Source organism: Lampetra fluviatilis, chromosome 19 (genome assembly GCF_964198595.1).
Source record: "Lampetra fluviatilis chromosome 19, kcLamFluv1.1, whole genome shotgun sequence".
Taxonomy (NCBI): Eukaryota; Metazoa; Chordata; class Hyperoartia; order Petromyzontiformes; family Petromyzontidae; genus Lampetra; species Lampetra fluviatilis.
Window position 1 is genome coordinate 8,280,859 of NC_136293.1, and position 27,281 is coordinate 8,308,139.

The window sequence follows — 27,281 nt, forward strand, 5'->3', positions numbered from 1 at the left end:
TTCTCGTGAGTCCTCGACTTATGCGCGCCCGACTTACGCACACCCGACTTACGCACACCCGACTTACGCGCGCCCGACTTACGAACGCAAATGATAGTTCAATGAGGTGGCTTATCACGTGGAAATGTACAGCAGCCAAATACTCTAAACACGTGATGCTGATTCTAAATGTGGAGGGGAAAACCCGGAGGACCCTGATAAAAGTCCACGCGACCAAGGGGAGAGAGAGAGAGAGACGTGAAAACTCGAAATATACAGCAGCAGGCGTCAGGGTCGGGATCGCACCTACGACCTCCTGCACACCAGGCGAGGTAGTTAACATCTCCTAGCCACCGCGGGAGAGCCTCCACTATAGAGGGCCCCCCTCTAGGCCGTCTAGTTCAAGTTCAAGTTCTAGAGCAGGGAATGTGCGGTCAGGGGAGGCAGGGGGAGGCAGAGCCTCACCTATCATACTCCAATTAAAATAGCTGTTACGAAAAGTAAAAAAAAGAATAATCAAATAAAATACATATTAAGATTTTCCACTGATCTGTGTTATAAATTTCTGTACGATTCCAATCGGTTTTTTTTGTCAAAATCGCCAAATTTGCGAAGCTCCGCTGCAAATACAGGAAGAGACGAGAGGTGAGGCAGCGACGAGCTCAGCCTCCCCTCTGATTGCGCAACCCCTCAGTAACTGGGTGGAGCGCGGGCAATAAGCGCGTGCCTGTTACTATCTCAGTATGTCACCAATGTAATGTTTGTAGACCCCTTCATTTCATGTCCTCGCCTTCCATACTCCAGGTAACTTATTTCACGTATTTGTATAAACATATTTAGGCTCGCTGGTCTCGTCATGAAACTGCAATGAAAAAGCACCAGGGGAGGCAGCTATCACATCTGCCTCACTGAGGGGGACGTGTCTAACACGCCCCCCTCAGTCAAGACACGCCCCTCTGTGAGACCACGCCCCCCTCAGTGTGTGAATCTGGCTCAGCGCACGTCACTGGTCTAGAGGGTGACTTTGGCCTCCTCTTCCACGTCTGGGAGGAGGTGGGAGTACCCACAGCGCACGTGACCTTGCCGACGCACTGTGTCGTCATTCATTGAATCGATTCCGTGCACTCGACACTGTGAGAGGAATCGACGGAAGTCCGATCACCGACGTTTCCTGGATGTACGACGCGAGCAGCTTTGTAAACTCGAATCGCCCCGGGGGCGGGTGTTGTCGCTTCACGCACGGGATGGCTCAGCGTTCGAGGTGCCCTGAGGGCGTCTCTCGCATCCACTTTATTTTTGTTCCCAGCAACGACCGCCGGTGCCCCGCCCCCTCCACACGTCACTCGCCCCCCCTCAACCTCGCCGGGCCAAGCGAGCGCAGAGGCGGAACTTGTGCCCAAGTTGAACACCTCCCCCCCTCTCCTGTGCAGGTGATGTGGCGCGGAAACACGCGCGGGTCGCGTGCGAGTTGGCGATCGGCCGTGGGGGCGTTCGCCCCGCGTGCGATCGCCCCGCGAGGGGATTCGCCTGCGTCGCGGCTGTGAGGAGAGGAGAGGAGGGGGGGGTAAACTTGCAAACAGACGCAGGCCGCGTTTTGTAAACCGTAGCGAGGATGCGCGAGTCGGCGCGCTGGTTGGCCGGCGCTGCGCACGTGACTGCAGCGCGGGTCCAATCGGGTTGCTCGGTTCTCTGGAGATGCTGCTTATGCGCTGTATCGTTTTGTTGTTTGTTAACGCGGCTATTTTTTTATTTGTTTGTGTTGTAAGGTTTATGTTTGCTTATGTTCTAATATTTATGTTTGTTTAAAGATAAAAACAAACATCCGCGAGTAAAAAAGCCCTGAGCTGTTTAAATTCGCATCGCTTCGTCGAACAATTTTCTCCAAAACCCCCTCAGACTTTGCAAATGTAAAGTCTCAAAGTAGAGCGATGCCCACGTAATCCCGAGCCTCAAGACTATGTTATGCTTCTAGGAGGGGTTCTCCTTACATTGCCAATTACAATAATTCGTGGCCAATTCCACTAATTAGTGGCATCGCGTGGGAGACGATCGGAGGGGGTGACGTTGATTCCCCGCGGCCGATTAGAGATTAAAGTTCTCTTTTAAGTGATTTCTCCGTTCCCAATTCCTTTTGTTTAGAGTCGGTAAATTGCAGATACAGTACCACACCGCCCGCGTATTTATATTTGGGGCAGTGTCATCTTGTCCGTGACGGGGTTGGGGAGGTAACGTCCGTACAGGCGGATCTACGAATCTACTCCCACTGGCGATCTCCCCGACAAAACAGCGGGGCTTTAGAGTATCAGGGGTACACACAGAAACAAATCTGAGCGTGATTCACCAACACTTGCCCTCCAAAGTGCTGGATCACAAGGCGTGAGCCGCGCCACCCTTTGTACGCGGAAAGTTGTGGACGTCGTGGATTAAATGCGAAACTAAAATAACATGAAAAAGTTTTGAAACGTCGTGAGAAGTTTTATTGTTTCATATTTGTATTTTATTATTTCCCTTCTACGTGACTCTACCGAAAGAACCAAGAATATAATATGAAAGAGGTCAAACATTGCAAGTAAGAGGAGGTAGAGGGGGGGGCATGCGTTTTTGAGCGTAGCACGCAAGCGAGCCAAACGCCTGCCATTCCGTAGCCAAGCGAGCACTTGGCTCTCCAACTTGATCATCACCTTCACGGGCATAGCCAACGAGACGACCAGTCACTCGGAATAGCCCTCCAACTATTCGAAATTATACCTCCAATCTCATCTCCAGCAAGTTTTATTTTTATTATTTTATTATTTCCATTCTACGTGACTTTACCGAAAGAACCAAGAAGAAGAATCATCTCCAGCAGTTCACAATTTGACCGTTTCATTTTTGTTAGCCTTTTGTTTTGTTTTACGTGCACAATATAACTACGCCCAGCGCCGTTGGTCCACACCAGACGTCACGTTAATGCATTCCATTCAATAAACCACTCAATCACCCAGTTGCCCACCCCTTCACTTACCGACACCAACACACGATCCCAACCACGAAGTTACACTCACCCACTAACTCGTTTACTCACCCATTGATTGACTCACCCCATCTATCGCCAAACAGTCCAACCAACTCATTGGGCGACCCACTCTAATCACAAATCCACTAACTCCCCTACCAACCTGCGAATTCAGTCACATTCACCCACTGAGCCACCCACCCAACCACCCTTCAACCATACCAGGTGTCAATTCCAATTGTCATTATGCCAGTTGTCATTATGTCAGTTGTCCCACACCTCCGATTAACACGGTTGGCTACGTACGGCGCGAAAGAAGTTCAACATACGTACATTAATAATAATTAACAGTCCTAATGTAATTGTAATTTCTGCTAACAATGCTGCTGTAATTGTACCTATAATTGACCCCCAGGTCTACACCCAACTCGCTTGTTGTCAGCTCATCCGGAGCCCCATCACAGCTGAGAGGCCGGGGGCAGTCAGGCCGCAATGCTGCCCTCGTCGAACCAGCCGCGGGCAAACGGGCGCGACGCGGGGCCGGCCACTGCCTGCTTCAAGCGCTCGCGCTACCTGCGCAGGCTGCTGCGCTTCCGCCAGATGGACTTCGAGTTTGCGACGTGGCAGATGCTCTACCTGTTCACGGCACCGCAGAAGGTCTACCGCAACTTCCACTACCGCAAGCAGACCAAGGACCAGTGGGCGAGGGATGACCCTGCCTTCCTCGTGCTGCTCAGCGTCTGGCTGTGTGGTGAGAAGCAGGAGACGAGGTCGTGAACTTGATCTTAATTAGCTTATGCCGGCAGGAGCCCTAATGGGACATTGAGCCAGGCATCACCCCTCCTGTGTGTGGGGTTATAGTGGATGTGCCTTCATCAGTTCCTGATGATTTTTTAAGTGTAGAAAATTTGAATCTGTGGATAGAACGAATGGTTCTTGCTTCTTTAGGGTAGACTGTTCCAATCTACGGGCTCAGTGGCAAACATCGCGAATCAGAATGCGTAAAATTGTAAAGTTAAGTTCGTAATAAATAAAACATCAGAGATGGGCAAAATTCATTAAAATAACAAATTAGTGGAATCACGTTATGTAGATGAAATTTACCAGTTAGCCATGTCTTGTGTAATTTAAATACAATTACCAATTACTTTGAAATTGAGATACTAATTGCATATTACAAGTGGAATGAAATTACCTCGTTAAATTGCATGGAAATTATATACTGTCCTCTAAGCTAATTTGTGTGTTATTCTCAATTGTGTTCTAATGTCGATGTCAGCATAATGTTGCAATGTAGAGTACATCCCTTTGTAAATACATTGCTGGAGACGTGGAGGAATAGAATGAGATGGAGATATTTTAATTCAGAACTCTCGCAGAAAGCAGTGTGATATCACCCCTTGATTCTGAATGCTCTCTGGAAGATAACTTTGCAGAACTACAATCTGAGGTCCCTTGAATTGCTACTGATCATTAACAGGCGGTGCACCTTCTTATGCGCATGCCCTGCTGTAGAGTTGTGTGTCACATGGCAAAGTCATGTTTTTTTTCTTTGAGCTGGAAAATCCAAAATGAGTGACAGCTATAAAACAAATTCTGGAATCATTGGTGACTGAATTGAGACCATCAGCTACACTAGCTAGACAGCTCCGTTTCATTACAGACAGTTTTAAGAATTATTTGAACCGTGGTACTTGGCGATCGGTACTTGCCTATTGTGTGTGTTCTGGATGAAGGTTATTTTTGTCTTCTTGGTTCTTTCGGTAAAGTCACGTAGAAGGGAAGAATCCCTGCAGTCACGAAAGCTTTAAATCGAAAGTTATTTTTGTCGTCGCTGTGTCTTAGTGTCGACATTGGGGTTTGGCTTTGTGCTGAGTATGAGCTTCCTGAACACCCTGAAGCTGCTGCTGTGGGTCGTGTTCATCGACTGCATCGGCGTGGGGCTTCTCATATCGACGCTCATGTGGTGGGTGGCTCCATTTCCTCAACTTACGTCTGGGCAGAAGGACCGTGTGTGTGTGTATAGCTGTGTGTGTATATGTATAGCTGTGTGTGTATATGTATTTGTGGGGAGTGGTAGTGTGGCGGTTAGCGCGCTGCGCTATGAACCTGGCGACCCGGGTTCGATTCCCACTCATGGCCAACACCAGTGACGATTATCTGAACCGGTTCTGGGCCTCCCCTAGGTCGACTCAGTCTGAAATGAGTACCTGGTGTGGTGTGTAAACATCGCCACTGGGGAGACAGGCAGTCGGGCGTAGTGCCGGCCACCCACCCCCTCGTGTGCCGTTCCGGCCTTCATAGGTGCTCGCTAACAGCACTTGCCCCTACAGTCTATTAAGGCTATACGGGGGATCTTTATTTTTGTGTATATGTGTGCAGAAAAGTAGTGGTGAGCACACTGCAATAATACGAACCTGGCAACCCAAGTTCGATTTCTGGTCATGGCCAACATCGATAGCGAATATCTGAACCTTAAAACGTACCTGGTGTGGTGTCTTGAGTTTCACATCTCTCTGATCCACCAACCATGGCCTCCTAATCACTGCATTAGTTACGTAGTGGGAAGCAGTAGTGTCGTGGTTTGCATACTGTGGTGGGAAGCAGTAGTGACCCGTATTCAATTTCCACTCATGACTAACATCAGTGGTGAATATCTGCACCAATCCTGGGCCTGCCTTTGTTCCAACTCAATTTTAAATGAGTACCAGGTGCGGTTCCGAAGCATTAGCACTGGGGAGACAAAGTTGGCAGGGAATGGTGCTGGCCACACTACTCATGTGTGCACCGTGCTGGATCTCATAGGTGCTTGGTAACAGGACTTGACCTAAGAGGCTGTATGGATAGAAAATAGGGAATCTTTTTCTTCGTGTGATTGATCCAGGCTGATATCGAATCGATACCTCATGGGCCGCGGCGTACGGGAGAGTGACGTCGAGTGGGGCTACGCGTTCGATGTTCACCTCAACGCCTTCTTCCCGCTCCTCGTCATCCTGCACTTCATCCAGCTGTTCTTCATCAATAGTACGCCAACAGCCGAGTACCTCGTGATTCAAACGTGATTCTAAATTTAAGGGAGTTGATGTTCTAAGCCCGCTCATTAATGGGCACAGCAAAAAATTAAATCTCCTAATAAATTTGGCTCTGAGCTTGCTTTGGCAGAGTTCCACCTTTGAGAATTATAACTAATGTTTGATTGTCATGCAACATTTTTCTGCAACAGCGTTAGTGGGTGGGAAAGTGCTGACCCCCCTACTGTGTGGATCAAAGGTCACATGGAGGGATCTCAAAAAGCAGTTTCGTGATATCCGGAACCGTCCTCTATGCGTTATGCTACCCTGAGAAAGTTCCAAACGGATTATTTGTCTCGCAACATGATGCCGATAGCCCAACCAGGATAGCATTTTGGGGAAAAGAAAAATAATTCTCAAAAGAGCAAAGTGTACTGAAAGTTTTCCGTATCGGCGCACGCCGCGGCTGATGTAGTCATGTCTCCTGTGCGTGCAGGAGTCATCATTCAGGACTGGTTCATCGGATATTTCGTGGGAAACACACTGTGGCTCGTCGCCATCGGCTACTACATCTACATCACCTTCCTTGGCTACAACGGTGAGCCCGGCAGCACGGCAACTCGCGAGTAATCTGAGATGTGAGAGGTTCGACAACTTCAGATGCTACGTTTCAAACACTTTATAATATCTGCATATGGATTGTGTGTAGTTACGAAGTGGGTTACTACTTGGGCAGGACACGTCGCTTAGGAGGGATGATGGCCGGTGGTTAAGAATAATGACCTTAGGATGTCCTCTCGAAATGCTGAAATCACCAGTGTGTTGTGGGTGCAGAGTGGATTATTACATTGCAGGATCGTGAGAGGTGGCGGACATTGAGCGCCACATCCGGCAATGGATTGACAAAAGGGGCCCGTACATTTACGTGACTTTGAGCGATATGATACGGAGCCATCCATTTAGTACGTACGCATGGAGGGGGGGGGGGGTTAACCCAAATGCATACGTTTGCGTATGGGGGTCTACTGACAATGTACGCACGCATAGGAAATGGGGGGGGGGGGGATGAAGCCTTGATAATAATCCCTTCTTCCTCCTGATGACGATCGCTTGTGTTGTGATCGAAACGTCAGTTTTTATTTTATTTACTTTCAATTTTTCTATCTACGTGCCTTTACCGAAAGAACCAAAGAATAATAATGCTCCTGGCGGTGGACTATCTGTTTGCGTGGATTAAATATCGGCCGTTCTATAGGATTGGGGGGGGGGGGGTGTAAAAAGTACGCGTGTGTACAGGGAGGGGGGGAGGGGTAAAGTTTAGACAGATTTTTACGTATGTACTAAATGGATGGCCCCTACCGCTGTGATAAATGCGATGCCGAGTGACAGCGTTGAGTGGTAGATTCACAAAGCGCTGCACGTGTATTCCTGTGCGTGCGTGACGCAGTGCTGCCATTCCTGAAGAACACGGTGCTGCTGCTGTACCCCATGGCGCCACTAGCGCTTCTGTACGTGCTGTCGTTGGCGCTGGGATGGAACTTCACCCAGGGGCTCTGTTGGTTTTACAACGTCCGCGTGTAGTGACGGTGCGATGCGTGTGGCGTCCGTGTTGTTTCCGTCTCGTGCGACAAAAATTCAATCTCTCGTCCCCGCACGACCGAATCGAAGCGACGATTATTGCGTCGCAGTCGCGTCACGATTTATTGTTGTCCTTGTTTTGTTTTAAAACAGGGGGTGGGCAACCTTTTTCTTACCGATTGCCAGGTAGAACTTTCAAATACCTTTGGCGGGCCAAACATTAATACCAAGATTATCCAATGATAATGTCGACCGAGTATCAAGGGGAGGGTCTTGTATTGCCAGAAGTGACTGAGGGTGATAGCATTAGAAACACTGTTTCCAGGTGGGTAACATTCCCTTCTAGTAACTGACTAATGCAACCGCGAGATGCTGCGTGCAGCGATGGATTCATGTGATTTGCGGGCCATTTTGAAGCAGTAGGCCTCGTGTGCCCGCAGTGCCTTGCGAAAGGCAGGTTCCACACCCCGGTTTTAAAGTGCAATCCTCTCATTTCGTTGTGTTTGTGATTTATTTTTCCCCGGTTTTATTTGATATCTGGTTTTGGTTTTTTTTTTCTCCGTTTTAATTTAAGAGAAACACTCTTGAGAAGAATGTACTCTTTTTCTCTTCGATTGGCGGCGCTTACTTACGACGGGTTGTTTCCTAAAAGGGGAGAATTTTCACGAAGCGGGTTACGTTTGTGGCAGCAGACGCACGTATCCATGTCGTCGTCTGTGCAGAACAATTGAAAGATGTTCGTCAATCGGCTTGTAACTCGAGAATGAACGGTAGTACAAGAGGACCCTAACAAAAATGTGCAAAAAACATTTCCCCTTGCCAAAACACGCTGGGTTTTTTTAAGGACTTGACAAGAAGCATTTCTGACATTGGCATCAAGGAACGTCCAGTGTGTCAAAGATTTACCATTTTCTCCGTTAGCAGCACCTACGTTTTGCCACCAGGTTGGGCCTGCCTTCCACTTCTTTTTCCCATGCGAGATCGTCATGGCACAAGGAGGAACCCTTTGCATCCAGTCTCTCCTTCCTGTGTGCATGACCACGGTGTTTAGACCGCACCAGAGGCACCGCCACACCGCCGTTTTACAAAAAGTAAAATAACCGTCCTGGTCCCTTCGTGGTGTGCTGCACATCGACACTTTTAATACCTCCAATTCGCACGGTTGGCTACATATGGTGCGAAAGAAGTTCTACAGACATACATAATACATCAAAATAACTAGACTGGGTGGCTGGAAGGTCAGGACACACAGGGTTGTTTAATTTAACACTGGCATGAAAGCATTTTAATTGTTTTATTTAAGTAAATATTTTATCTATTAATATATATTTTTTTTCTTCATGTGAGGTCACCTCAAAACTGTCGTTTAGAAAACTCGACCAAGAACCGTTGAATAAATTGACAAAACAATTGCCGAATGTTCAAAGATTACAGCAGTAATCATTTCAAAATATATGCGTGCATTCATGTTAATGAGAGGCAGTTTGAAGATTTGTTAAAATAAATATAACAGTGTGTCCTGACCTTTCGGCCACCTTCTACGTGTACTTATTTCTGCTGTCGGCGACATTCCAAAAATATCCCGGTGTTCTTCATCGTCCACTTCGCTGATCGGAAATTGGAGGAGACGGTTTGGCGGGAGTGTCTGGGCTCGTTAACATTAGAAGCAAAATTTTTTGCCGACGTAAAGAAAACTAGTGACTATCTGTGGTGGGGGTGGTATGTGTGAATGAGTGCACGTGCGATAAATAATTGTGGATTTAAGCTTATGGGGAAGATTTATTCCATTTGTCATTAAAGGAAGATGCAGCCTAGAAGACATGCTGCATAGGTTTTTGCGGGTTTTTTTGGTCGTCTTGTAGCTCTCCAATGTATTGTTGGGTTGTACACATGTTCAATTCAGGTCCTGACCAAGCTCCCATCGGAGTGAAACGTTGGACATCGTGCCAACCCGCTGGATAATGTGGAAGAACATTGGACAGTTGGAAGACAAATGCTATAACCTTGAATATACCTAGACTGTCTTGAGCTTGTTTGCAACTTTTGCTAGTAAGAGAAAAAATACTTCAATTACAATTTGGTCCTCCACCACAGTTCGAGGCCGCTCACTGCAACACTACTCCAGTGCGGTTTCATGTCAGTGCAGTCACGTGACCAGCGCGGTAGGGCGATATGCCCGACCGGATCTTTACAGTCTCTCTCCTTCCAGGGTGATTTGCAATATTATATATTGGAGGTTGGGAAGTCAGTTTGAGGCCAACAGGAAGTGATGCGAATGTCTGCCACGGATTACAAAGGAAGTGCATATTGCTGGATGATTCATTCCCCATCAAGGTTTCAAAGTTGTGTGAAAGCAGCCCAGGACATGTTTAGACTGAGACATCTCCTTTACCAGTGGCAAAATATAGTAGTAGGTTTTTACCCTTTAAACTGGTACAAAAACTAACACCTTTATACAAGGCATCATGTTTGCAATAACCACAACACAAGCAGTCAAAATGCAAACAAAAAGAAACTGATAATGATATGCACTGTCCTTGAAGTTGATTGGTCCACACCGGAGACAGCTTTTCTTAGAGCCTAGTCTTTTTATACCAGTTGAAAGGGTAAAAACCTACTACTATATTTTGCCACTGGTAAAGGAGATGTCTCAGTCTAAATGCTTCACCCCGAGCTCTCAATACTCTGATAGTGCGCTGTCTTTGAGTTGTACGCCTTTTGGCGTCATCTGGTCCAACACAAATGGAGACTAGGCTCTAAGAAAAGCTGTCTCGGGTGTGGACCAATCAACTTCAAGGACAGTGCATATCATTATCATCAGAGTTGTTTCTTTTTGTTTGCATTTTGACTGCTTGTGTTGTGGTTATTGCAAACATGATGCCTTGTATAAAGGTGTTAGTTTTTGTACCAGTTGAAAGGGTAAAAACCTACTACTATGCAGCTGTTTGTGGTGCAGGTCGAGACTTCCTTTATTAATCGGTGGCTTTCTCAGAGATAGTTGGCTTGTAAAACGTCCCAAACTCTCGCTAAAGAAAACTGTTTTGTTACTTCTGTATATTTGCAAAGTATTAAACGGTATTTGTAAACAATGCTTGTGCGTTTTCATTTTAATTAGTTAATGTTTTGGGGTGGAAGAGTGGCGGCATGGTAATTAGCGCACTGCGTTGAGCTCCGAGACCTGTGTTCCATTCCCGGCCACGGCTGACAACAGTGGCCAGGAATAAAATACACTAAAGTGAACAATCTTGAGGGTTTTTTGCTTGAAAGTGAAACATAGGCCTTTTTTCTTTTACAAAAACAGCTTAAACTTGGTAAAATGTACAAATTGCAGCTACATAACAAGACAAACATTGTAACATTTGGCCAAAAACACATTCCTGCGGAGGGAGCTGGTAGGAACGTTGGGTTGCTGGCAAATATGCCAGACTGAGGGTGGGGCACAAGCCTGCGTGAGTAGGTTAAACGTTGAGTTTTACAAGGGCACCACGGGGTGACCAAGCCCCTCCCCACCCAGCCCCTCCCTGCACGACAGACAATCCCCTGTGGGCTGGTGTAACCAGGAGGTTCCTACCAGTCAAAATCCAACATGCTAACCTGTTATTTTGGGAGGGGAAAGTGGTAACGTTTAATTTTTTAATGCGAAATTGTCCTAAAATTACTAAACCATATAAACACTGCACACCTTGAGTTATATATAACATTACAAATTAACCAATATACATTTTGGCACAAGCCAGGAGTCAACAAGAAGGCAGAAGGGAGTCCAAAATGACACAGCAAATATATTCACAAGAAAACTTTAATTGCAACTGGAAATAACACATGGCACTAAAGGTGCAACGAACAATGCAAGACATCTGCAGTGACGCAAACTACATCGTCCCCATAAAGGTCCCGCAGCACGGAGGGTTTGGGAGGGGTGCATTCGCCACCAATTTGACACACTCGGACAGATTTTGTTGCAAATAACCGGCTCGCCGTTCCTTCGTACGACCATCAGTCAAGCAGAAAAACGCGATTGTTTCGGTATCGCGTGTATGCTGGGATGGTGGGGGGGGGTTAGATCTACAGGCCAACACGTTGTGGCATCGTTTCCGAGTGAAGTCTGGGTATTAAAAACCAGGAGCCTGTGACTGGGTGGCGGCTCAGGTGACAGCGCCAAGCCCTCACCACTGATAGCCTGGGCTTGAATTCAGGCAGGCCGCAAGCGATTTTAACGGGTGCCTTTGGTGCAGTGAAGTCTATGGTCTCAGCCCGTTGACCAATCACTGCACAAAGTCCAATATAGCGTCAAATTTTGTTCCACACTCAATTTGGCTACATTCAAGCGGCGTCACATTACTCTCCCGTGCAGAGAAAGTGTTACCCCCCTCTTGTGTGTGCAACAGTGGTCACTTCAGGGAATCTCAGAGGTTGCTGTGGTATCCACATCTGTCAGCCGTTCTGCAACAACGGTGGCACTGCTTTGAAAAATCCAAGTGGATGCTTCGTGTCTCGTGACGCGAAACCCAAAAGCAGCAATGGGGATAAAAATGTGGGAAAGCTTCGCAACAAAAGCGGTGCGAACGTGAACGGGGCCGACTTGGATGGCACGCTCACAACACTCACGTGATACTCCTCCACGTCCAACGAGTGACACGACGAGACAGACGTGGCAACAGAGAAGCATCGATTAACGGATAAATAAAATAGGCAATCTACAACTTCTCAGGTGCAACTAAAAAAAAACAGTAAGTAATGATTCGACGATAAGTTCGTATGTGCAGCAACAGCTTTAAGGGCGGTCGACGCTGCCGTTCACTGCAGTAGATAACGCGAGGAAAAACGGGGAACAGACTCGGAACAACAGAGCAGGCGACGGGAACCACGGGCGACACCCGAGTGGAGGCCGCGTCAACTAGAGATTGCACATGAGAGAAAGACGGCGTGGGAGTAAAAACGGGAGAGTGGTGTTGCTCTTTATCCTTCCTGGCAAAGGATCCGGACAGACACTGCTAAAAAAAAACAATCCAGCAGCGGCACGCGTCACAGCGCGAGTCGCGCCAACGATTGGCCGCTTGCGTCACTGCGAGTCACGGCCGGCAATGACGGCATTCCGCTAAACTAAGCGGCACAATTAGCGGTTCCTGAAACCGGCCGGCGAGTCAAACACACCGGAACGGTGCACGACGTGGAGAAGCGAACTTGCGATCTGCATAATCCGGTGAGGGCGTGGCTAACCGCTGAACTCGCCCAACACTCAACAGAACCCCCCAAGATGGACAGTACAACGCATTTGGCTAATCGGCATGAGCGCGAGGCTGCGATCGTGGCACAAACATTCACTGCTAAGTAAACTGCTCCGAAGACGCGGCTGCAACAAGCGCAAGTGCGCAGAAGGAATTTGTAATGCTCAGCAGCAGCGGCAGCACCCACAAAAATCTGCCTCCCGCATCGCCCTTGGCAACAGAGGATCTCGGCGGCGACTGGACCGCGGATGAGAATGGGAATTAACAATTGGCAACGCGTCGGTGCTTTACACGACGACGGCAAAGCGCTGCTCTGCCGGTCGGTCGCAACGGTACCACCAGTCGGTAAGCTTCACTGGACGGGTGGCTGTGGTGAGACAGGGTGGAGAGGATGAAGTATGGAGGGGGGGGGGGGGTTTCTTAGCGAGGGAAGCGAGAGAGATGGCGGGGGAGGAGAGCTCTTCCGTCGGTTTAGAACTAAAGGCACCGCCAGCAAAGGCGTTGCCAAATCCTGAAAGCGGCCAACCCAACCGAGTCACTAGATAGACCATCTTAAAGCTGTCAAGAATATCACAGGACAATTTACCAAGCATCACACATCGTAAACCGATACAGGATCCTTAAACCATACCAATAGCCATGTAACTAGACAATTTAGCAAGCGTTACACGAAGTAAACGGATCATTATTTCTTCATACCTCACTGGAATCACTCCTATATGTGTGTATCTGCATCACATCCTCGGCCCAGAAAAATTCGCTGAATGTCGCTCGTCACCTTCACATTTTTCCCACTTGGTGGCGACAAAATCGCAAATTTGACGACAGAACCAAGACGGAGGCTTCTCAAACTCAAACCGGCCAAGCCAACCGGTTTACCCCGTATTCTTGAACAGGGAAATAGAGTTCTCAGGTCCATACGGCGTACAACCGTTTCGTTACAGGCAAACAATATATGTTCGTCTATTTGTTTGTGTTTCTCCCTTGCGATGGGACTTTGTAAGATGAGCATTGAGATTTATAAGGGCACGGAGTGACCAATAAGTTCTGAATTGGTCAGTAATAAGGTCGGGCACCGAGAAGGGGTCGACAGGTATGCAAACTCCAACCCCTCGTGCCTCTCCCCGGGCCCGGTTTGAATGTCAACTTTTTCAAGGACGCGTAGTAAGACTTCATTACCACCACTTGATACAGATTTTTTTTGCTGTGACAGTTTCACCTGAAGACGGAAGCTTGTGTTGCCTCCGAAACTTCGTGATTTTATTGTTTTTATTTTTTATCAATTTTAATTTCATTTTTTACCTATGTGACTTTACCGAAAGAACTAAGAGTATGAATCCTTGCAGTCACGAAAGCTTCAAATCTAGAATTCATTATCACCACTACTTAAGGCTGTAGAGGTGAACACTAACACGGGATTCGGCGAGAAAGGTTTGAAGGATGCGAGGGTTAAATCTACCGCATATGGATCCGTGGTGTCACCTGCTTCTCAGCATCTCCCGCACTGCTTCACAGCAAGTGTGGGTGAGAAGACAGAGGGAGACACGCAGACTCCAAGACGCCTGCCCCTTGTGATAGGCATGTAAAGATTCACCGCCCCAGGTGATTCGATGGATGGTGATGCTGCGTACCAATTGGCATGGGTTTTAACAACAAATCCGTGCCTTTTGTTTCGTACTTAAACACCTCGTTGCATTCTCTATTTTTTCCCAGTCTCCTTTTCAGTTTCACTCGCTTCCATTTGCATAAACGTAAGAGCAGACCATTCGCATGAATTGTAAATAATCCAATCTCGTGCAGACGAGTGGATGCTTGTATAGCGGGCGCAACCATTACGTTTTAATTTATAAATCATTACCCGCCCACGTTAGTACGTGGGTCCACTCCAACAGCCGCTCTCCTTCCAACCCTCGCTGGTTTTTCGCCCGGCAGTAAAAGCGCAAAAATGCACAGAAGAAAAATAACAGCAGCACACGTTTGGCGAGACGCGCCACCACTGTCCCACACGCTGCTGCCACGAGATTAAATTAGCGACACTGTCAGGAGCGGCCTTTATTGGAAGGGGGGAGTGGAGTCTGAGTGATAGCGGAGCAGGTACCGTCATGAGGTTTTTTTTGTTTCACCCAAGGCGGAGGAGCGAAGGACAGGAGGACACGAGATCCTCATTCACCTCTTTCTCCACCCCACTCCCCCGCCCGGTATCTGCAGAACGAGGGCCACCCGGCCACCTCCCCCCACCCCCTCTCCTCCGTCTGCCGTTGTCGCCCCGTGCCCTCACTTCTTCACGCACTTTTGCCACGCCAGGCCCCCGCAGGCCGCCGACACGATGAAGTAGATGATGACCTGGGCGAAGAGGATAAAAAAAAACAGCGTCAAGAGGGGGTCACAGCATCAAAACTCAGCTCGGCAACCCGTCTAGGAACAACAACAACAACAGTTCATACGCGAGTAAAAACAAAAACACGGAAGTCGTTAAGAAGCGTAGGAGGTGCACGCTTGCAATTACACCAAGGTGCAGGTCGCGAGGACAGATGGGTTAGGGAACGCACGCGAGTTAAAGATTTCGTATTGACTGTGAAGGAAAAAAAAGGGCGCTTGGGGCAAGATGCATCGCTGGCAGGAGCGTCGGCCGGTGGCCGAGATGCAGGGGTAGCTCAAGGAGGGAACATACCCTCAAGGACATCCACCTTGGGAACTCACGAGAAGGAACTACTGGACATCCGTGAGAAAGAGCTTCATAGCTCATCGGATTCCTCCAGTACAAATAAAGACACCGAACTAGATGGATCGTTCACACTGCAGGACAATGGCTTGTGAAGGCCTTCATCCAGCAGTGGATGGATCGTGGTCGCTGCTGATGCTGTTAATGATGCCGATGTTGACAATGTAAACCTCAAATGAGCTTTAAGACGTCTGTCAGAAGAATGCTGCTTGGCGTGCGTTGGACACTTCCTCGTTCTTGCACGCGTAATGAAACTGGCAAGACCCATAAAGACACGTCACCAGCAGGGACGATGGCTGGCACGAGGAAGCTGAAGAATTATTTTTAAACAACACCTAAAACGACGACATCAAAACGAGCGGTGTCACGCGGCCGGCGTCGCTACTCACAATGGCCACAATGGCCAGCAAGAGCGTCAGCTTGAGGTTCTTCATGCACATGGCACGCGCGAGGTTCCGGCTGGAGCGTTTGAACGTCACCGACTGAAAACGTGCAGACCGGGAGAGGGGGGGGGGAGGAGACGTTAATAACGTACGGAGCACAGGAAACGGGCTTCTCATTGTTCTCGTCAGCACAATCGTCAGTTACGTGAAAGTCATGCTCGTGTCATCACCGTTGTCGTGATTATCGATCGCCATCATCATCAGTAGCGTATGAAAGTCACAAGTTTTGTAAATAGAGATTGTAGTTGTCTACTTCACCATCATCACACCATCGACACAAAATGTATAAGTATTCTAATAATCCACAGCAGCAACATCATCAGAAGTGTCATCATCAACGTCAGCATTACCATTATCAGCAGGACAACCATCACAAGTGTTCTCAGAAAATTAATGAACATCCTAAAATCCATCATCATTAAAACCATCATCAGTATCGTTATTGATGCCATCACCACAATCATGATCATGTTCACCAGTATCATGATTATCACTACCGCCATCAGACACGTAAAAAACACCTTCCAGGTCACATAAAACCACTGGCGATCATTGGTATCATCAACCTCCGCATTTTCATCGCATCACCCATCATCATCATATCATCAATACCACCATCCTGTCAAAATCATAACCGTCACGACCACCACCACATAATATATTCTTGAAAACGCAATTCCCAACATCTGAATGTGCAGCCTGTGCTCTGAATAAGCAGGATGGTGACGTGCAAGAATGCCGCGGGTTACAAAAGAGCGATTGAGGCTCCGCACTGCACGCCGTGTCGCATGCGGAATGTTTACACTTCGAGTGCGTAGAGACTTTGTAAGCGATGCGGAAGCCACTGCCGCTTGCACGGATATGTATTTGTTTTGTAGACTCGGGAAAAGATAGTGGACAAAAAATCCCTGCTCTATAGTTGACACAATCACGAATGGATGACCAGACATAACAGCTCACAGGGGGAGATACGAGGTGCATCACAGATTAACAGATGCTCATGGACATCACAGCACCTCCGACGTTCAGACATAGCAGAGGCACTCACAGAGATCACACATGTTCACAGACATCACAGCTCACAGATGTTCAAACATATCACGTACAGCTTAGACGTCGCAAATGCTCAGTCACACAAGACAACAAATGGCATTCTCCACTAAAACCGCGGTGACATCAACACAGCTCGTGACAAGCAAAGTCTGATTTAAATGCCACGTTATGTGTCCAAGGCTTGCCCACAGGAGGTCACGGGGCAGACCCAGGCGGTATGGACTAAATGTCTTAGATTACTGGTGGATGCAAACTATTTTTATTTTATCAGGTAAGGCCCACTTAGCTGTATAGCTCTTTTACATAGCTGACATGGTCACAAATGATAGCTCAAAGAAGCGGCTTATCACGTGCAAATGTATAACAGCGAAATACTCTCAAAGCACATTTCTTAATGCGGAAGGAAAAATCGGAGGACCCGAAGAAAAATCCACGCGACCACGGGTAGAAAGACACGCAAACCACAAATATACTCGGCATTGGGGTCAGCATGGAAGCCACGACCTCCCGAGGGAGTTAACATCTCGCCACCTTTAACGTCTTACCACAGTGTCCAAGGCTTGCCCACAGGTCACGGGGCAGACCGAGGCAGTATGGACTAAATGGCTGAGATGATGCACATAACGCGCGTTTCCCACCGTGCCACTGGTGGCTGTGGTTTGGCTGCCCAGCGATCGCACATGAAGCTCGAAGCACAGCTGTGACCGAGTTACAGGGGGTCTGTCGCTCCGTCCTTCGCGCAACGACGCCGCGGGGATCGGGACTTCCCTGTGGACTCACCGAATCCACGAGGTTCTCCGTTTTGTCAATCAGCAGCTCCAGCTTCTCGCCCCGATCAGCGATCAGGTCTGGGGAAAGAAGAGAAAAAATAAACCACGTGGCTCGGGGGAGAGCCACTGCACGCGACGCGGCACTCGCGTCAAAACCCCAGAGGTCAGACGCTCCGAGCCGGCACCGCTCAGGCCAGGAGCCGAAATCCTGATTTAAAGCCGATCTTGATTAAAGCGTGTGTAAGTGTTATCGGCCTAGTTAACAATTATTGCAGAAAAAAATGACGTTGAAGTTGAGTTTTCCACTTAGTGTGGATAAATGTGGTCGTTTACGACAGCTGTTAAATACGTTTCTTAGTTGTGCAATATTCCTTATCGATGCTTTTGTTTTGTTGTTGTTGCTGTGCTCACGCAGCACACACGGATCTTCCGTGTAAAATAGCCCGGCAACTGGATAAACGGGACCATCCATGCAACGTAAAAATGTTTAACTCAAAACTCAATAAATGCAAATTCATCCTCCGATGACTTAAAACGTTTCAATGGAATACATATTTTTACCCGTCATTATATTCTATGAGCCCAGCAACAGGAGCTTGATTCCTCGTTCACGGCTAACATCAGTGGCAAGTGACATCTGAACCAGTCGTGGACACCCCCCCACCGCATCCGCCAACCTACACGACAAGCGTGGCGAATTATGGCCAAACAACGCCCACAACCGGACATGGCAACGGGGCGGCCTTAATCTGCACGTTGACAACGTTTGTTACATTGCAGAACCGAAACCGGGAAGTACTGCAACTGGGAAGTGAACGCAAGCGGTGCCGCTCACCGATATTCTTCACCATGATACCCTTGAGCTCGTCCACCTGCCCTTGCACCTGTGACAGTCGCTCCGTGCTCTTCTCCTCCGAGAAGTGGCGCTGCGGAGGGACGGGGTGGGGAGGGGGGTGTGGTACGTAAGAGATGGAACTACAATGGGAAGCGCCGCGAGAGACGGGGAGAACAACGCGGGGCGAGACGGAGGCAACAGACGGCGAGACAGTTTGGGTGAAGTGGTTGGGCGTGAGTATTTTGGAGCGAGGAGCTTCAGGTGTGGAGGTTTGGGGGCAAGTGCATTGAGGAGACTAGGGTATATGGACTACTCCGTGGGCTGGAGTGTCAGAATCAGAATGTTTATTCATCCTGGAGGAATCCGATGCGCTACAAAGTTCTTTTTCACAGATGTCCAGCAGCGGCAGGTAAAAAACTTACAACAACAAACAATGCAAAACAGCGATCGGAGTGCCAAGTATAGGAAAGGAATTTACTCAAAGTAAATACAAGTCCACATTGCAAGGAGTGTGGAAACCAGGATGGGAAGGCGAGGTCGTTGGGGTGTGGAGGCTTAGGCGAGGAGGAGGCGAGGGTTAACAGATGTTTGTGTGAGGACGTCGAGGGACGTGCCCGCTCACCATCTGTGCCCCGAGCACGGAGGAGAACTCGCTGTTCATGGAGTAGGGGAGCGCGGTTTGTGCCCGCGACCCGTACGTCGTCTGGAAGCGACGCGTCACCTCGCCCAGGAACGCAAACGCCTTCGAGCGCTCAAAGTCCTGAGGGGGAACGAGGACCGTGTGGCTCGGTAACACGGCAACATGACAGGGTCACACGTCACGGCAACACAAAACACGTTGGGACGATACGATGCTCCACAGCAACATATGGCGACAAGACGACACAAAGCAACAAAGCACGGCGGACACGAGCACGACGATACGGCAACGCGACAAAGCAACACGATGCGGCAATGGCAACACGACGCGGCAACGCGTAGCCAAAAGGCAACAAGAACAATCAACACTAACAGGCAACCCAAGGTGGAAAAATAAGGCAACAACATGACATGGCACCGCGAGGCAATGCAAGTCACACGGCAGGAGCAACACAAGGAACCAGAAACCAATGACACAACCAACGCACATCAACCAGACAATACAAGACACCATGACACCACAAGAACACACGCAACACAGCACAACTCCACAAGGTAGAACAAATTAAACTCAAGGCAACACAATGCCAACAATGCAGGGCAACAAGGGACAGCAACGCAAAGCAACACGACACTCCGAGACAGAGAAGCACACCACAAAAACATGACTTTAGTTCAACATTCTCGAGAAAAAACAAACATTGGCTGTGCGAGCACCTACATCGTCCGTGATGCACAGGTACACGATTCTGTCTTGGGAGATGTAGTGGAAGAGATAGCTGAAACACAAAGAGTTAATCTTACAACTGCCGTAAGCGATAACCAGTCATAAACGCAGCTATAAGACTTGTGATGAATTTTGCTGGACCAACGACCGTGTCTAACCATATAGGCTACTGCAGGAGACCCAAGATGAGGCTTGTGCCGCTACCCTGAGTGATGCAGGAACACCAACTATGGCACTTGGGCCCTGTGGCTCCTCGCTTCCCCTTGGCCGATCCTGCCCACCAGGGCCTCCGAGCAAGAGAACCTCGTGGGAGGAGGAGACTGAGGGAGGGGGCAGCCACAACCTCGTGGATGCATCAGATCGGTCATTACCGTGGAGACTGGGGGAGAGGAAGGGGGCTCTCGCTAGGGAGCTTTGCCCAGAGGGACCCTAGGGGTTGCAGAGGGACTGTGGATGCTGCTATGCGCCGCCATCTCAGTGTATGCTCCCACATCTGCCTCGATGACTTGCCATTCCAGGTCAGGAAACATTAACCGCATTTTTCTTTCCTCATGGGTTAGAAGCTGCAACCCAAATGCACAGAGCTCTTATCTTGTCAATACACACCTATGTTGTGTGTCCTGCGCGAGTTTGAATCTGGTATCACACTCCAGCAACATCACTGCATTGACCGATTCATTCAAAATATTGGAGCAGTCGCGACAGAGTGATAATTCGTGAATTCCACAATGACGTGCCCAATTACAGATTGAAGATTTGTTTGAGCGAGCTCTTGCTCACTCATCAAGCTCATGAATGATTCCCCGATCCCCATTTCTCACCATAACAATTAATACTTTGGTTGAAACGTCTCCATTGCAGACAGACCTTGGCGAGTCTAAACGGTCTCCCCATCTGGTTATAAATAGAGTTCAATCACGAACTGCATCCCTGGTCTCCGCGCCTCTCAAAGGAGACACGTGGAGACACCCACCTGCCGTGCGAGTACGTCAGCTTGGCATTCTCGGGCGAGATCTTGGCGAGCACCTGCTCCGCCACCTCCACAAAGTTCCCGCTGAAGTTGGCATGCTTTGCAAGGATGGTGGTGCCTCGCGCCACCACGGAGAAGAGGATGGCCATGGCACCGGCTCCCGTCTAGGCGGCCCGCAACTCTCCCGGCTCCTGCCATCCACGAGAGAGCATGACGTTGGTACCAGCAGCAGGTGGAATCGGGACAGGACACCAACACGAACTGCAATACTCCGATCCCTCCACTGGCACCCAATCCAAATCCAGATCAATTGGAAGATCACGCCCACCGTCTGCCAAGATCCTCTACGGATCCATAAAATAGTTTTTTTTAAATCGCGTAAATATAAATGTTGTTAAACCCGCCACCACCCAACACAGCCAATTAGTAAGCGTTTTCACATAAAAAGAACGTGACGTTTCGCCAGTAATTACAACTAGCTTCATCAGGCGACTGCCAGATCCTCTACGGACTCGCCCCTGCCTACAAGCACTCTCCCACCTTTACCATCTCGTGTGACGCTGCTTGCCTCTACGAAATGTCATACACCTCTTCCCTCAATCTTTTGTAGTGTCTTAAGATATGACCACATTTAGACACTCAAAAACATGAGTTCCTCGAACACATACATCACTTACTCTTTGGTTCTTTCGGTAAAGTCACGTATAAAGATAAAATAATAAATTAAATACTAGCATACAACGTTTCGATTGCAACACAAGTCCTTACTTACTAAGAACTCCTATCATTTTTCATTGCTGGAGGGGTTGCCCCCCCTACCTGAAAATCCTGACTCCGCCATTGCCTGATGAGATCAGGGATATTTCAGGTCCCCATAAAAAAATTGCATTTATTGCTCAATGGGTTTTACCTGTGTCAAATTAAAGCCATAAAAAACTTTCGGGGTGATTGGGTCAGAGGCTCATCAAACGCCTCAATTTGTTCAGCTTCTGTAAACTTTCACCGAGTTTGGCAAATGTTTTACAGGAGAGTCCTGCAGTGGGTTGCGAGGTATTTGGAGACAAACGCATACAAGGGGATAATGCTTAAAGATCAGCAGTTGGATTTACAAACACATTTGCTGTACTGCCCTAGCAACCTTGCAGCCTGAGGGATTTAGGCCACACATCTCTTAACTGATCCACCCTTGCTTCCACAGCGCTGGATCATGCACCGCCAATTTGTGTTGTATTAGTGTATCGGTGCAGGTGTAGTGACATCGGGGATGTCACTGTATGGTGCCGGCCCGAAAGGGTCATGCCATTCGATGTTCCTACATCGTGGACAGCACCGTGTGGGTGGCTGTGTGTAATACAAGCCCTAGCGGGGCTTGGCGAGCACTGGGATAGTGCGGGCACCACGCACAGCGTGTGGTGGAGACTCCCCCGAGGGGGAGGGGGTGAGTGTCAGCCCAGGGGCAGGGTTGCCCCGGGCCGTGCCACTCTTGTTGACCCCGTAGACACGTGATCTGGAATGTCCATACAGGGGGCCCCAGGTGGGGGGGACTCGTGGGGACCACGTGTCCGGAGAGAGAGCTCTTGAAAAGGATGGAGGGGGAACAAGAATGTTCGAGAAGGCGGGCGGGCTGAGGGCAGAGCAGCCCCGACCGGAGAGGGATAGAAGGCGGGTGTCCCTGAGAGGGACCGGGGTCGCTGCATTCTACAAGCTGGAAGCTCAACATCTACAAGCTGGAAGCTCAACATCTACAAGCTGGAAGCTCAACATCTACAAGCTGGAAGCTCAACAGCTACAAGCTGGAAGCTCAACAGCTACAAGCTGGAAGCTCAACAGCTACAAGCTGGAAGCTCAACATCTACAAGCTGGAAGCTCAACAGCTACAAGCTGGAAGCTCAACAGCTACAAGCTGGAAGCTCAACAGCTACAAGCTGGAAGCTCTACGTCTCAAGTTGCAGCTCTCCGTCTTACGAGGCAACCACGTGGTCGGAGACCCGAGTGAGGGATCGACCCTTCGTAGCAGTAACTCGCTGTAGTCTGGTAAAGGGGCAGTTACCCCTTTGTGTTACGTTGTTACAAATAAAAGTGTTGCCTCTAGAAGGAACAACGTCTGCGACTCAGTTAGACCCACTACACATGCACTTGCTACAAATATACCAACATGGGGGAAACTACCGTATTGTGATTGTATCATTTCAGCGTATGCCAATTAATAATGCAGAAAAGCTTGATCGATTCTCAAGATAATTTTAAGGGTCCTGCATTAGAATATTTAGCCACCACTATAACAATTTCAACTCATAACGTGCATGGTATCCACTCTTAAACAGAGAGAATGCCTCAGAGACACGAAGAATCAAAGGCGAGCGAAAAAAGAAGTCAAGCGATAAGCCGGCGGCAAATTCTGCTCCAAGCTCTGCAGTCCTCATATATTAAGGTGTAATCATCCAATGATGAGTTTTGCATGTGGGAGTAATGCGGAGCAGCCAGAGAAAACCCATGCGTGGCATACGAGGGGGCAACTCCACCCATTGCATAGAGATAGATGGTGTTCACGTTTGCTGTACCGCATTCTGTTGACAAGCTAGGTTATGACAGTTTAATGCCCACGGGAAGGGAGTTTCACAACATGTGTGACCCACCAAACCTTACTTCGACGGTGCTGGATTACAGGCATGTGCCACCACCACCTGGCTATATAGTATTGTTTATTGCTGGCCGCTTGATGTTTTTGGCCCTGTGCTCTGCAATTGTGTTTTAAAACAATACACTATGGGTACATGGCACTTGCTACTGCCATATTTGTGCCTCGTAGGTAAATAACCCGGCCGACACGGGTACGAATCCGGCCGAGGGTTGTGGCAGAGGCTGTTTCACTGTTGGCACACGCTACCAAATTCCCGGCTACAGGCAAGCCGGCAACCTGAGTTAAGTGCCGATGAACAAGTTCTTAAAATGTGCGAGGAAATCAAGAGTATTACCTGGAGAAAACCCCCCAGAGCAGTAACTCGAAGTGTATATTATCGACTTTAAACTTTCGTGACTGCAGGAATTCATATTCTTTTGTTTTTTCGGTAAAGTCATGTAGATAGAAAAAAATTAAAATACCCACGACGTTTCGATCGCAACACAAGCGGTCGTCATCAGAAAAAGGGGAGGTTAGCCTCCAAAGGCAAACTGTTTATCAAGGTTTAGGGATGGGCATAGTCCAAGTGTGTCAGCAGCATGAGCGGCTAATGTTAATGTAGGAGAAGACAACGGGGGAGAGAGAGGGGGGGGTAGAGATAGGGAGAGAGAGGAAGTAAATACAAAGCCATTTTGTAAACTTTTCTTTGTACATCTCAAGTCTGCTAATCCTTAATCGTAACACAGACACAACACAATAACCACAGTCACAACAGCTACCACGGTTGGGTTGAAAATGATTAACCCTAACGCAAGCTGAAGACGATGCCACTGACCCAATTAACAAATGCAACAGCAACTCCCTTCGTAGCACTACACATATAATACCCGTACACATAATCCAAGCAATTTCCATAATCACCACATCAGTCGCCGCTAATCAGTATTCGTGCTAATGCGTTCGCGGCATCATGTCACGAACCCAACATAGGCGCTGGGTAGGGACTATCTAATCAAAAGACAACTTTTTTTCTATTTAAAGCGTTCGTGACTGCAGGGATTCATATGCTTGGTTCTTTCGGTAAAGTCACGTAGAAGGGAAATACAAATAAAACAATACAATTCTCACGACGTTTCGATTGAAACACAAGCAATCATCATCAGGTGTGAAAACCACAGCAAGAAAATTTGAAAAACCGCCACTTTTTTCAAATTTTCTTGCTGTGGTTTTCACGCCTGATGATTGCTTGTGTTGCAATCGAAACGTCGTGAGAATGCTATTGTTTTATTTTTATCATGTTATTATTTTCCTTCTACGTGACTTTACCGAAAGAACCAAGAATACAAAAGACAACTGTTAGCCACTCATCATCATCTTGCAGGCCGATCCATGTGTAAAGCCACACCGCAGATGTATGCCTCTCCTCGTGCTCCCCCTACCCTTCTTGACAATCGTGAATCGGTGTTCAGCTGCCATTAACAGCCAAAGCCACTGGTGGATATTCCACATTCCTATGACTGGGATACACCCATCCAAAGGCGAACAATTGCCACACCACAAAATCGCACTCATTCCATCAGCCTCGAATGGCTGAGGGCAGTGTTGATAAAGATAGCAATCATGAAATACAGCGATGGGGTTTGATCACCAGCTGTTGTGTTTCGGTCTATCCATCGCTGGGTGGAAGGCCGCACACGCCACCGTCATTTCACGGTCCAGTGCTAAAACTAAACTATATATTTTTTTACCAGGTAAGGTCCACTAAGCTACATCGCTCTGTTTCAGAAGCGAACCAGACACAAATGAAAGCTCAACTTAGTGGCTTATCGCGTGGAATTTTACAGCAGCCAAATACTCGAAACGCGTGTTGAGGAGTCCTAATGTGGATGGTGAAAACCGAGGGACTCTCGAGAAAAATCCACGCTACCATGTGGGGGGAGAGAGACACACAAACTACAAATACACAGCTGGCGTCTGGGTCGGAATCGAACCCACGACCTCCTGGCGAGGTAGTTAACATCTCCTAGCCACCGTAATGATGATGCGAGACAAATTCTCAAATATTCAACAGGCATCGTCAGGGTGGGGATCGAACCCACGACCTCCTGTGTACCAGGCGAGGTGGTTAACATCTCAGACGAGGTAGTTAACATCTCGCCACCGTGCTGCTCCCATCCGCTCCTACACGTGCACGGATTTCACCGCTCCGTCTCTGCGATGGTCGTCCTCTTGGACGAGTCCTTTCCTTTGGCTGCCATTCGCCAACATACTCTTAGGTTTTTTCGAGTAAAGTCACGTAGGTAAAAAAATTATAGAAATAAAATAAAAATAAATTAAAATACAATAATAAATTAAAATTTATCGATTTCTTATTATTTCATTTCTTTATTCTTTACCTACGTGACTTTATCGAAAAAACCTCAGAGTATGAATCCTTGCAGTCACGAAAGCTTCAAATCTAGAATTTCGTCAACATTCTCGCCCCATCGGCTATCAACAACTAGCCACGATGTTTCCTGCCCGAGCAAATGTACTTTCAAGTCAACGCGACGTCTCTAACTTGCGCGTGTCCTCCGCTCGATATGTAATTCCGAACGTGCAACTCTTCGTGTTTCTCTGTGCACTTCTGAGCTTTTAGTTCTCTTGACTATTACGTTCCGAAATTTAAACAATCCTTCAGCTTAAAACAAGCGTTCGAAATACACGCAGCTGCCTACCAGCGCAGCGAACTTCACACCGTAATCATAACGCAACAGCTGCTGGTGTGAAAGAACGTCGTTTAAACACAGCTTAACGTCATTGTAAAACAAAATTACAACAGTTTATAACAATTAAGAAACAGGCCGAAGCAGGACCTAGTCCCTTGCCTAGCGCCAAATCGCGGTTCCCTTCCGCCACACCCCGTGGCCAAACAAGGCCGCACCGATGCCTGCCCCGGGGCGTCACCAGGTGGGGGTGGGGTGGGTGGAAAAGAGGAAATAGCTTCACCTGAGGCGTTCAAATCGTGGCTGAAGGGCAGAGGCGACGGCCTAGGTGCGAGCTGCGAGGGCGGCTGAGGCTAAAGTGTTGAGTTTAAATTAAATCTGCGCAAGATTTCGCTTCCGCTCCTGGCGCGATGAGACAGCTGATCGGTCATGTGAGTGTCACGAGGTGCGGATTGGGTTCTTGGTGATCACGTGGTACGGTTGCCCTCCCCCTCACCGCCCCCCACCTTCCCTCGCCCCCCCACCTCTCCTCACCGCCCCCACCTCCCTCCCCCACCGTTCCCTTCCACCGCCCCCCACCTCCACCGCCCCCCCCCCTTAAAGAAAACAAATATGTAGGTGAAGTTTTGTGAAATGACCCTTATTAAATTTAGCACCCATTTAAATATGTACTTCCAGCAAGTGTGGAGAGGCAGAGTACATGCGGCAGGTACTGTGTGCGTATTTAGTTTGGTACACACTCCGCACTTAGGGGCCGTCCATAAATGACGTCACGCACCTAGGAGGGGGGGCAGACATTTGTGACGAGGGGGGGAGGTGAGAAATGTGACGTCACATCAAAATGCGCAACTTTAAATAAATGTAGAATTGTTATAACAACACTAATTGTTATAACCACAGTCCTACAACATCAGAGTGCAGCGCCACATTAAATACGCACTACAACGACAATAGTTTAAAGCGATTTGAAGCACGTTTTATTTTCAAAATGGAAATATGGTTTGGG

At 48.3% G+C, this 27,281-nt stretch overlaps 2 protein-coding genes across 2 annotated transcripts; one reads left to right on the forward strand and one right to left on the reverse strand.

The window, feature by feature from the left end:
• Positions 1-1,323: 1,323 nt before the first annotated feature.
• UNC50 (unc-50 inner nuclear membrane RNA binding protein) lies at positions 1,324-7,708 on the forward strand. The gene is made up of 6 exons (XM_078864936.1): positions 1,324-1,409; positions 3,390-3,725; positions 4,820-4,940; positions 5,859-5,998; positions 6,482-6,583; positions 7,433-7,708. Exons 2-6 carry the CDS (start codon positions 3,467-3,469, stop codon positions 7,564-7,566), a joined length of 756 nt encoding a protein of 251 aa, XP_078721062.1. The 5' UTR covers positions 1,324-1,409; positions 3,390-3,466; the 3' UTR covers positions 7,567-7,708.
• A 3,636-nt stretch (positions 7,709-11,344) lies between these two features.
• VAMP7 (vesicle associated membrane protein 7) lies at positions 11,345-26,718 on the reverse strand. The gene is made up of 8 exons (XM_078864938.1): positions 26,559-26,718; positions 20,954-21,141; positions 19,975-20,032; positions 19,237-19,374; positions 18,615-18,705; positions 17,790-17,857; positions 15,903-15,995; positions 11,345-15,134 (listed from the first exon to the last, which is right to left on the reverse strand). The coding sequence occupies exons 2-8, from the start codon at positions 21,097-21,099 to the stop codon at positions 15,066-15,068; spliced, it is 663 nt and encodes a 220-aa protein (XP_078721064.1). The 5' UTR covers positions 21,100-21,141; positions 26,559-26,718; the 3' UTR covers positions 11,345-15,065.
• Between the last annotated feature and the right edge of the window lie 563 nt (positions 26,719-27,281).

Coding starts and splice junctions, on each gene's coding strand:
- UNC50 (XM_078864936.1), top strand. CDS start 3,467: ATGCTGCCCTCGTCGAACCAGCCGCGGGCAAACGGGCGCGACGCGGGG. Junction 3,726..4,819: donor GCTCAGCGTCTGGCTGTGTG/GTGAGAAGCAGG, acceptor GCTGTGTCTTAG/TGTCGACATTGGGGTTTGGC. Junction 4,941..5,858: donor CTCATATCGACGCTCATGTG/GTGGGTGGCTCC, acceptor TGATTGATCCAG/GCTGATATCGAATCGATACC.
- VAMP7 (XM_078864938.1), bottom strand. CDS start 21,099: ATGGCCATCCTCTTCTCCGTGGTGGCGCGAGGCACCACCATCCTTGCA. Junction 18,706..19,236: donor CCGTGCTCGGGGCACAGATG/GTGAGCGGGCAC, acceptor GTCCCTCCGCAG/CGCCACTTCTCGGAGGAGAA. Junction 15,135..15,902: donor TGCTGGCCATTGTGGCCATT/GTGAGTAGCGAC, acceptor CTCTTCGCCCAG/GTCATCATCTACTTCATCGT.